At 29.6% G+C, this 12,742-nt stretch overlaps 1 protein-coding gene across 4 annotated transcripts in view; it reads right to left on the minus strand.

The window, feature by feature from the left end:
• iav (transient receptor potential cation channel subfamily V iav) overlaps positions 1–12,742 on the minus strand; it is an 81,637-nt gene that overhangs the window by 25,769 nt on the left and 43,126 nt on the right. For all 4 annotated transcript variants that reach the window (XM_087155865.1, XM_087155868.1, XM_087155866.1 and 1 more), the window contains 3 exons: positions 10,843–10,958; positions 3,253–3,372; positions 2,765–2,875 (listed from right to left, as the gene is read on the minus strand). In XM_087155865.1, the coding sequence (XP_087011991.1) occupies positions 2,765–2,875; positions 3,253–3,372; positions 10,843–10,958 (347 nt within the window). The remainder of the gene's footprint in view (positions 1–2,764; positions 2,876–3,252; positions 3,373–10,842; positions 10,959–12,742) is intronic.

Below are 12,742 nucleotides of genomic sequence, written 5' to 3' on the forward strand. Positions count from 1 at the left end.
TATTCTTTTTTGCAGACTTTATAATAAGCTTTTTAATTACATAACGAAAGAAGTTCTATTTAAGAATTACAATGTTTTAGGTATTGTTAGGGAATATTAGCATATAAAACTAGCAAGCATTCTTACTTTTGCAAAACTTTCAGACGTGAAATAAAACAAATTTAAACATAATTTTTGTCTTGCTTAAATATATATAAACATATATCATTTAAGAGTTTCTTATTTAAAGAAGTGCTTTAATTATATTTTGAAAAGAAAGGAAAATTAATGACAATGTTTATTGGTACTTAATTATTCTTAGCGATCATATGAGTAAAATTTTATAAATATTCATGCTTGAAAGCAAAAAAACTCCATTGAATCATATTAATAAAAAAGGAATTTAATTCATTGTTAGCCATTTTAGCTTTTGTACATTTTAGATGAATATTAATGAAACTTTTATTCATATGTTATGAATAAATTTTGAATTTGATCCAAATTAAATGTGCTATTCTCATTTTATTCTTATTTTTAGGTCTCTAAGAGCATACTATATACGTTTTATGTAAACAAGATTTTAAAAAAATAATATATAAGTTTATACATATTTATGCATATTCATTCAAATGTATTTTATATTAAATATTAATGAGATGTATCATATTGAGTAACAGAAATAATGCTTTCATATTTTTTCTATCTTAATTTCTTTTAAAAGAAATTACGATTTAATAAAAACTTGTAGACTATTTCAAATTTAGTTCATATAAAATATTCAATATTTTCTTGTCTTTTATAGTGCTTAATTTTTTTAATTATTGCACAATTTCTTCTCTAAAATATTATACTAATAATTTTCTAGAGAAATCTCTATTTTGGGATTTTTTTAAACAAATTTTACAAAAAAAATTGTCATCAATAAATTTATCTGTTAGAAAAACTTAAGATTTGGAAATAATTTACTTTTTTTATATTAATCAACGAAAAATAAAAGGCATATTTATTTTTGAAGTTAATAAACACTATTTTAAAGTTTTACAATCTTAAGGATCGAAATACTTTGATAAATTATTTATAATTTATTTATTATTATTACTTTATAATTATTACTGAGCTAAATTATTTTGTCCTATTTTAATATTATATGCGTCGTTTATTTGTAAATAATTGCAGAGTTTATACTTAGATTATTTCCACTTGAAATTTAAATATAAATCATGCGATTCTGAAAGAATTCTTTAGAACCTATTTTAAAATAAAAATTTTATAAATATGTTAGTAAAATTATAATTTCTTTATTTGTCTCGTATTCGTTTAAAAGTATCATTTCTTATTTTCAAATGAAAGATTAAATCTAATGTTTGATTATATATTAGAAAATAGGAAAATATAAACTTAAATAAGGTTTATTCTTTTGATATGAAAAATAGTTATGATGAATCAAGATTTAAAATTAAAAGAAGAGAAATTTCTTATGAAATCATTTTCTATTATGAAATACACATAATATTGCTTCATAAAAAGCATTAAGAGTCCTATGGTTTGCTAACACTTCCGACGATGTCGTCACAAACCTACTGAGAGGCCTTGATTCTCGATGGCTAGGGCTGAAACCTATTGAGAGGCCTTGATTCTCGGTGGTTATGGCTGAAGGCTACTGGGATGACCATAAAATTATCAGAATTGGTAAATATAAAGTATTCTTTAAGAAGGGCTGCTGATGAAGAAAAACGGAGGTCATAATCAGATTCTAGGGAAGACTATTTGGCATTAAAAATTTAGCTGGAATGGTTGACGATTTAAAAACTTCATTGGCTTCAAAATTACGTGGAAAGAATTCTTTTATTTTCCACTATGTTTTCTGTTTCAAATTACTTTTGTTTCCTTGTTCAGGTCTGGCAAGTCTTGAGAATGGATGCCTATTTTCAAACACTCAATGCATGTCGACTTCCATCCTCATAATTTTGAAGCAAGTGAAATCGGGTTTCGTAGACAACATAGTAAAAAAAAAAATTCCCCCCATCTTTGGATAAAAAAATTGTGTCCAAAATTAGGACAAAATAAGAAGAGAACATTACCCAGATAGCAAAATATGGTTTATTTTCACCCAGCAAAAACCTTTTAATGTAAACCTAAAAAGGTTTGTTATGCGGTTTACTTGTAAACCTTCGAATCTTAAAACGAGATCTATGACAATCTGCTCAATTCTACTCATATTACCCTTATCCAAAACCTTGGAAAACAACCTTCCATATAAAAACCTTAAATCGAGGTTGACTTGGGGTTTTCAAGCGTGAAAAAATCCTGGAATAAAGCTAGTCTCAAGGTAAAAATAACCTTAAATCTAGGTAAATATAAGGTTTCTTTTTGCTAAGTCTTATATGCTCCGCTAAAATCCACCTTGTCATGAAATTTTAATGGACAATGCAATTTGATCCTGTCCCTAGTGTGACGTCTCAGATGGTCAATAAAAAGGTATTTAGAGAAAGTACGCCTTTATGTTTGATTCCGTAACTTAGTGTCAATTAAGTTATAGTTGAAAGTGAAAATCCGATCCCACATTTAGAGCGTACCGAAATCGCGAGTGTATAAATGAAAATGATGGAGTCTAATGATAAAGTTACTGTCATATAATAAAATTACATTAAATATAGTTATAAAATCTATCGTAAAGAAAGACATAAAAAATTCATTTAGTGAATATGGAAAATAATTATGAAAATATTTGTACAAAATCTAAATTATACATGAGAAATCATCATTGAAATGATGGTTGACTTACTAAACTGTATAAAAAGCCAGAGAGACCTTGAGCTAAAATTTCTTGGATTTGTTGAAAAAATCCAAAACCTACACAGCCTAAACATGTAGCAATTTCAGCACAATAACGAACCTATAATCAATAACACAATTTAAGACACTCAAAATGTCAGAATTTTAATAATAATTTTAATAATAATCTCTCCTACTCATGTATATTATCTCCCATACCTCGTTAGAGCAGAATGAGCAAAAGAGCTTTCTTAATTTTCTCAGTTTCTTAGGATGTCAGCAAATTAATAATGAAAATGCATAAAAATAAATGTAGCCAACATTTCTAATTAATAAATGTAGTCAACATAATTCTTAATTTAGCAATCTTAGCTATTTTTTATTTTTTGTTGACTAGTGCGCAAACTATTTTACATTATAATAATAAAAAAAGGATATTAAAAAGACACTATTTTAAAAAAGAGATTTGGAAAAAATTAGAATTATTGTAGTACTCACTATTGATGTGGCATCAGTGTTACCCAGTAAAGGTTCTTTTACTAAAGGTCTTAGAAATACTGCTATGCTGAGATTCAGTAAATGTAGTAACATCAGCAATAAACGCATGTAAAAATAATGCTAAAATATATTTCTTAATATTATTATAAATGTATTTAAAAAAGTTAAAACATTATTATAAAATATTGTTTCATAAAATTTTGAATTGATAGAAACAAACTATAAAATGAAAAATTAACTATTAAAAAAAATCCAAATAATTAGATCAAAAGTTCGGGGAATTTAAGAATGCTAATTTAAAGTTGATAAAACAATAGAGCAATATTTCAATAGATTTAATAACCGTCGTTGAACAGTCGACCCAATTTTGGGTTTACGACCACTAATGTTCATCTCCGTAGCCTTGTAATTTTGAACCCAATTTAGAAGACAAGGGAACTCCTGGATCAAGCATTGGGAGAAATTTGCCTTCGTAGAGGACTTTTTAAATGAACTAACCTGCATTTGCGTTTCACGGAGAGGAAAACCACCAAAATCTCCCACGGCTAGCCTGACGGCAAGGGGACTCTGACCCATAATTCGTCTACCACTGAGGATATTTTACGCCAGCACTGTGGCAAGTGCAAACCAGGTGCGGAATTCGTAACGACCAGTCATCACTGGGATTCGGACCTGGTTAATGTTGTTAGAAGGCGAATACTCTATCCCCTGAGCCACAATGACTTAATATTTTAATAATATAACAGACATTGAACAGCCAACCCAATTTGTTGGGTTTACGACTTCTAATTATCAACTCCGTAACATTGTAATTTTCAACCCAATCCAGAAGACAAGGGAACTCCTGGATCAAGTATTTGGAGAAATTTGGCCTTGGTGGAGGATTTTTTAATGGAACTAACCCGCATTTGCGTTGCATGGAGAGGAAAACCTCGCATGGTTAACCTGATGGCAAGGGGACTCTAACCCATGATCCATCTACCACTATGGGCACTTAACGCTAGCACTGTGTTTTGCGCAAGCCGGATGCGGAATTCGTATCGATCAGCCATCGCTGGGATTCAAACCCGGTTCAACTCGTTGGAAGGCAAACGCTCTATTCCCTGAGCCATCACTGCTCAATATAGAATGGTGTTTTTCTCAATAAATTATAGGATTTTATACGAAAATATATAGGGTTTATTTTGCCCTCCTTTTAAACAAGAGTTTGAGCGTTACCAGCAGTTCTATTAAGTTAGAGTTTTAAATGATGTCTGATTTAGAAAGGTGCATTCGGTGTATATTTTAATGAATCTCGTAAGCCATAGGGCATGATAAAGATACACAGTGAATTCTTAATTGACAACAAGCAGGGGGTAACCCGATTTATTGTTGCAGGACATTTGATGGAGTTGATAAAACATTTTTAACTTTTTATATGATGTACGCGAGGTCAGTAAAATATGTTCAATTTTAAAAATAAGATAAGATTTTTAATTAAGAAAATGATAATTACATCTCGGAATAAAATAAAAATTATAATATAATAAAATAATTAAATTTATCAATTAAAAATAAATGTATAATTAAGAAAATAATTAGTTAAAAAAATATCAACACTGTAATACATATGAAAGAGAAATTCAAAATAACTCTTCTGTGATAGTACGACAAAATATGAGTTGTCACATGCTAAAAAATCATCTTCGAAGGTCACACCTTCTTTCGGCTCGTCAACAACAGTATTTCTGAACAGTATTCCACAATCCAGTACTGTCTATTCCTATCTACTGCCCTAAATCATATTATCGAGATGATCTTTTCTTTATATATATATATATATATATATTTCTTTATATATATATATATATATATACATATATATATATATACATATATATATACATATATTTCTTTATATATATATATATATATATATATATATATATATATATATTATATATATATATATATAACCGTCGTTGAACAGCCTACCCAAGTTTTTGGGTTTACGACTACTAATATTCAACTTCGTAGCCTTGTAATTTTAAACTCAATCCAGAAGACGAGGGAACTCCTGGATCAAGTGTTGGGAGAAATTTGCCTTTGTGGAGGACTTCTTGATGGAACTAATCCTCATTTGCGTTACATGAAGAGGAAGACCACGAGGACATTCCACGGTTAGCCTGACGGCAAAGAGACTCTATGATCCATCTACCACTGAGGACATTTCACATCAGCACTGTGGTCGGTGCAAGCCGGATGCGGATTCGTTTCGGACAGCCATCGCTGGGGATTCGAACCCGGTTCACCTCATTAGAAGGCGAACGCTCTATCCCCTGAGCCATCGCGGCTCTTATTGAAATGATCTTGAAGAAGATTACTCCATTCAGCAAGCAATGGACTCCGAAGCTCCAATACACATGCAGGAAGTGGTTGACGGGCTGCAACTCGTCAGCCAACATGTCCCTCACATGCTCAATAGAATTCAAGTCGGGTGAGAATGGTCATTCTATAGGGCAATTACTCAGATTAAAGGCATTCGTTTGCAATGATTGATCAGTGAGAACAGGTATTGATGATCAGTGAGAACAGGTATTGACACCCATAAACATAAATTCTGCTCCCAATGCAGTTCTAAACAAATGGTTGTGTTTTTCCAGAATGATGTCCTGATAAATTTGGCCTGGCGTGACTCCAATTTGAACTTGCAGATCTGTTCTGGAACCCGGTATAATTCCACCCCAAACGAGCAATCCTTCAGTCCTGTAACAGTGTTGTTAAATGTTGTCCTCTTTGGTAGTAACGTTTATCCGGCGTTCTCTTTATGAAAGTCCGATGTAAATCAGACTACAAGGTAAACCTAGAAACGTCGGAAAACATCACAGAAGCCTACTGTAACGATATCCACATCGCATATTCTCTACTCCGTGCAAATAGCTGGCAATGACATGAGCGGTACACATCTGACAGGTCTGCAAGCATATAGACCAAAATTTCCCAAACGTCAGTAAACGGTGTGTCTTGAAACTAGGTACTCGTGGCTGAAGTTAGCTGATGTGACAGATGGAATGCTGTGCTCCGTCTCTTTTTTCTTTCTTTTTTTGGCAGTTACTGCCAAACAGTGGTCTCATTCAACGTCGTAACTTGGGAACGATCTGCACTGTAACGTGTACTGACATTTCCATCATCTTGGAATTGTTGCCAAGCTTAAAGAAGACACTTTAGGCAATTCCAAACTCCTCGGATATTTCCATTTGAGTACAACCACATTCCAAGCAGTTGATAATGCCACGTAATATATCGTCGATAATACCCGGTAAAAAATCATCCACATGCGTCTGAGTCATAATTATTCGACTATGACACTGAGAGGCTTACAGAACACTAATGAACAATTTTACATTTTTACTATCATTCTCCTCTCTTACACTCACGCTTACACTCACTGGGACGTACATCTCGGCTTCATTTGGTGGCTTCCTGTAATTTGCATATTCTTCTTGAAGATATATATATATATATATATATATATATATTTATATAGTTGAACCTGTTTATCTCGAAAACTTCAAAATTTTTAAAATTCCCTACATTTTCAGTCTAAAATAATCAATGTATTTTCCATGTTTATGTCGAATATTTTTTTTCAAAACCTCAGTTTCTCAAATTTCTAATAGTAGAGCACAAATGTCGAAACTTTCTTTATCAGTAGAACTTGCAGACAGAGATGAATTTCGTGAACTCACAAGAAGTAGTGTGGGAGTGTTTCTTGGAATTTCAATTACTATTCCTGCACTTCCTTAACTAGAAAGGAGTACAATGATTCTGGCTGTAAGTGAGGGGTTAATGAGTAGTGACCACCTGGGGTTAACTTTTCAACTCTAACTGACTCAACTGGGGTTAACTTCTCTCTCTTCAAAGCTAAGAATAGAAATTCATTTTCACCTCAAAATTGCAACCAATGGATCAAAGAATAATTAAGAGTTTTAAAGTGAACTATAGAAAACCGTTGGTACGCAAACTTGCAGATCTCATAGATGAAAAAAGTTCTCTTCCAAGAATAAAGATGTTAGATCCTATCAGAATTACTATTTTGCCTGGAGAAATGAGTCTAAAAACTATCCAAAATGGTTTTAAAAAGCTTAAGATTAACTGTGAAGATGATGAACAGGAGGGTGAAGGCGTCAGTAAAGAAGAAGAAACAGTTGATGCTGAAAATGCAGTACCAGGTTTGCAAGAATGGAATGCAATAAAATCTGGACTTAATGTTGACATTGATTTTGAAGATTTTCACAAGTGGACAACTGCCTGGCAACATGCGGAACATTGACACATAGATATTATAGAATCATAGATAATGTCGAAGGACTATCAGATGAGGAGGAAGAACTTGAAGATCATATTGATGAACCAAAAGTGAATGCAAAAGAGGTAGAATATATATATATATATATATATATATATATATATATATATACATATATATATATATATATACATATATATATATATATATATATATATATATATATATATATATATATATATATATATATATATATATATATATATATATATATATATATATATATATATATATATATATGGGCAATTCCACGAAAGTGTCAACTTTTAAGTGCAATTTTTTTTTATGAATTGCATATTTTAATTTTAAAAATATGTTCAAAAATAGCCAAAGTCTACATATTACTGTTTAATTTTTGATAATTTTAAGTTTTTTGAATCTGGCAGCATTCTAAAGTAATCACATGGCTGACAAGTGAATTCTTCACATTTGTGCTCAAATTGTTTTCTTGAAAAATACTTATAAAATAAAAGAAATGCATCTTTCTTTTGCAATATTTTGATAAAAATATGCATATAGTACAAAATTAAAACATTTAAAACATAGCCTTTAAGTCATTTCAAGTTTAATATATTAAATAAAAGTAACTTTTTTTTGTGTCATTCCGTCACATGTTTTAGTAAATTTTTTTAAATAGCAGCTGCGTTTTTGAATGAAAATTTGTATATTTTGGAATATAAAGCAGATGTGACATAAGAATCAATGAGGAATTGCAAAATTCTATGCATTTGATTATTAACTTCCAATAATTAGCGTGACGGAATGACACATCTTCGGCGATAGAATGACAAAACGAGTCCTTGAGAAGCTTAGTCAAAAACTAGGGAATTATTTTTTTTTCAATTAACCTAATGGCTAAAACAGCTGTTGAAAGACAGATAAAATGTTGAAAAAGACCAAGATCCCCATGATATGATGAAGAAAAAAAAAACAGAGAAAGAAAGGCAGAGAAGAAAGCGTCCGTGACAAAAGTTGCACTTAAAAAACTCAGAAGTGCAAACGCTGTTGTGCAGAGATTGTGTAAACAAAGAAAAAATCAAATTCTACCAATATCTTCACATACAAATAATTTAAATTCCCTATACAAATTCCTGCAGAGTCTTGGTAAAGCCATAAAAAAAATTGTACACTCACCATAAAAAAAATTGTACACTCACTTCCAAAATCACCAATAGAGGTAAAAAAATTAATTCAATCTTTATGTGAGAAGTATTTAACATCGAATTCAAAAGAAACTAAGTGAGAAAAGTAATGTTGATGAGCTGTTTAATTTGGTTAAAAAAATTTTACTGTCAAGATGATGTTAGTTACAAGCCCCCAAGTATGAAGGATTCAGTCATAATACAAACTCTGACAGAGTAACGAAGAGTGCAGATGCAATATATACTTATGGCCTTAAAAGAGGCTTTTCATAAAGAAGCATATATTGATGTAAAGTGTGTCTTATCTCATTTTTGTTCTTATTCTCATTTTTGTTAAGTGTATTTCATTAATACCTCACAGCACATGCACCTATAAATACCATGTAATTGTGATGTTGTTCTAAAAGGCCAAACAAGATGTTGGCTGCTGTAAAATGGCACATAATATGTAAAAGAATTTTATGATTTCATAAAGTTGAAGCAACAAATCGTTGAAGTTTTGTCTTTGTCCAGCTATTCTATTTAAGAGAGGGCAAAAGAGAATGACTTCAGCTAGACACTTGCTACATTAGCATTGCCAGGAACAAGAGACCTGCACTAGATGCTCATGTAGTTGAGAATCGAATCATCAAAATTGGAATGCTTTCTAATTTTAACCAAAACCAAGTGTATGATTTGAAAAGCCACTGTTTTGAAGAGGAAATGGAAAATATGATTGAGGAATATGCGGTCGGCTCTTTAATCATTGTCCCATACTGTGAAAAAAAAGAAGGCACATTTATATGCAGCGCAAATTACTTTGATAAACAAAGACGATTTAGATGTTAAAGTATTTAAAGAACATGGGACAAAAATTGATTTATGCATAAATTTCCTGAGAACGAAGATAAGATGTGACATTGGCAAGTTAGATATAAAACCTCTTCTGAGACAACCTAATTTTCAAATTGTTGAAATTTTAACTGATTCTTATGCAAATATTAATTCTGTTTATCTGTTACATTCTGTTTATCATTTACATATTAATAAAACATTTTTAAATGAAGACTTTCTTCCACTAAACTTTTTGTCATTCCGTCACGGTCATTCCGTCACAGCAAATAGATGTTAATAACTGCTAGCCAACCTGAGGTTAATTTTCCAAATTCACAATTTACATTGCTTACACATTATACTAAAAGTAAAAAATAGTTCAGGAAAATAATAGTTGCAAAATTCACAGAAACTACCAGTTCTAAGCGGCATGCCGAAAGTTTGGTTGCCAAAATATCATTCCGTCACACAAGTAAAAAGTTCATAAAATTAAAAATAAAAAAAATACAAAATTCTTTTTTTTTAGTTTATGAATCACATTATACCAATAATAATGATATGCATGAGAAAAAATCATGTTTATTTGAAATTAGATGCATAGAAACTTCAATTAATTGTCATCATGCAAGTCAAAATGTCATTCCGTCATATATGGAATTGCCCATATATATATATATATATATATATATATATATATATATATATATATATATATATATATATATATATATATATATATATATATATATATATATATATATATATATATATATATATACATATATATATATATATATATATATATATATATATATATATATATATATATATATATATATATATATATATATATATATATATATTGTTAGTGAAATAAAACAAGAAGCAAGAGATGAAGCGAATACAATCCACATGACTGGAGGAAACTTTTTTTTATTTTAAATGTTTGTAAAATCTACAATTGAGTTGTTTATTGTTATCATTAAAGTTAAGTAGTAAAAAAAAAATTTTTGATAATGGAATGGTAGTTTTTATCAGAAAAAGTATCGCAATCATTGAAAGATTATGAGTTGAATTTACCCTAACAATTTGGTTAAAATTCAAATGCTAAAAATTATATTCATATGTAAGTAACTTGTTCATGCAGCTCCAGTCAAAATATGATAAAAAATTTATTTAAAAAAATAGAAAATGAAAGGGACATTAATTTGATAAGAACAACTAGTTTAATTTTATTCGAATGAATGATGGTGCGTAAAAATGAGTGTTGTTGAAAAATATTCTTACTTGTGCAAACGTCTTCCATTTTTCTTCTAGCAACCTCTGAATTACGCCACCTTCTAACATATCTAAATGTTCCGTTGAATTTCCTTTCAGAATAATCATTAATGCAGAATTTATATCTTAAAACAAAGAAATGTACCATAAAAATGTAATAGGAATCAAATATAGGAGTAATATACGAGCTTTAATTTTTATTCCGAATTGTAGTTACAAGCACAGTCTGTGTTTGATATGACAACCTTCGTGGTCTGAGCGGCATTATAACGTGAGGTCATTATATAAAGAGTTCATAAAAACACCGTAAATATTCTTTCATAACAAAAAAAGAAAAATACTTGATCAATTTTAACTAAGCAATGCTTCACTTTAATAAGAATTTGGTAACTAACTGAAAAATTGGTAATAACGATATTATATTAACATAAACGTAAAAGTACTATTTAAAATAAAAATGTTTAAGGCTGCCATTTTCGATAAATAACATACCTCAAGATAAGTGCGAATGCCACATGTTTCATATCGAAAATAAACCACACTGACATTTCACAAAAGAAATGAATACATTTTTTAAACAAGAAAAGTATGGTTGACAAATTTAGTGTATTCCTTGAAAAGAAAGTTTAATACATTATGAATGAGCAGAAATTGATAGTAAATGACTTAGGATAAGAATTTAGCGGTCAATCTTCCTTCTTTGTTGGTAACAACAAAGGAAATAATGGTATAAATAATTTCTTGAAAACTTTTTCTAAATCAAATTACTAAATTTTGATTGGAATGAGCAGTTCAGAGCCAATATTCGAATGGACTTTTAAATAACTTTGCGTCTATGGTTTAGCAAACGGCCCTTTAGTAAATAATTCCTTATAATGGAAATGGAGAGCGTCTATGTAATGGGGGCCGTACTGAAGAGCGCAGACGACTATCCCTCATTTATATATAAAGAAAGAAAAAAGAAAATTGTGAAAAGAAAATTTGTTTTGATGAAATGATTATTTTCATTAAATACTTATTAAAAGTCACTTTGCCTTGATTTTGTTGATATTTTCACGATATTGAAAACTATTAAACCTGTTTTTTTTGAGAGGGGAAAGGCACAAAATTCAGTGTTATGTGGTAGCAAAATACATCAATTTACATATTCCAAGAGTGAATAAAGTCGTTCATAATTAATTTTACTAATTCTACACTAACTATTAAATAAATAATGCTTAGAAACTGAAGCAGAAAGATGTACTAAATGATAAATATTTCATAGGCTTTAAAAATATGAAGATTGTAATAAAGGTCAATATATTTCAAGAGACCTTAAATAGGCACCTATTCTCAAGTCTCGCTAGACGTAGGGGAGAGTCGGGTAGCCCCGCTCACTTAAGGAGCATTGCTTATGTTTCTGTATAATACTGAGTAATAATCAACATTTTTGTATGTTTCTATTGTTTTATCATCTAATTAAATAATGCAAAGAGAATAAACCAAAAAAATAATAGTTAAACTTAAAAAAATAGAAATTTAAAAAAACATGTTTTTCAGCTCTTTTCAAAATGTGTCGGGTAGCCCCGCCCAGTTACAAAAAATGTGTTTTATGGTTATTTTTTCAGGTGTTAATGAGAATGACCAATGTATTGACAATAGATAAACCTCATTTATCATTTTTATCACAAAATTATTTTATTTATTACATATTTATATACTTTTAGTGAATTCTATCATTTAATAGCAACAAATGTCATACTTTTTATCATTATTAATGTATATTAATATATTATAATATTAATATATATTTATATTAAATATTTAGCGAAAACAATTTAAGTAACAATAATTAATAACAATAGTTGTTTTTTGATATAAACTTATTTGGTTGATCTCTTCTTATAAACTTAATATAAAATACTTCTTA

The sequence above is a fragment of the Parasteatoda tepidariorum genome, chromosome 12, assembly GCF_982258835.1.
Source record: "Parasteatoda tepidariorum strain Cologne lab strain chromosome 12, Ptep-v5.0, whole genome shotgun sequence".
Classification (NCBI taxonomy): domain Eukaryota; kingdom Metazoa; phylum Arthropoda; class Arachnida; order Araneae; family Theridiidae; genus Parasteatoda; species Parasteatoda tepidariorum.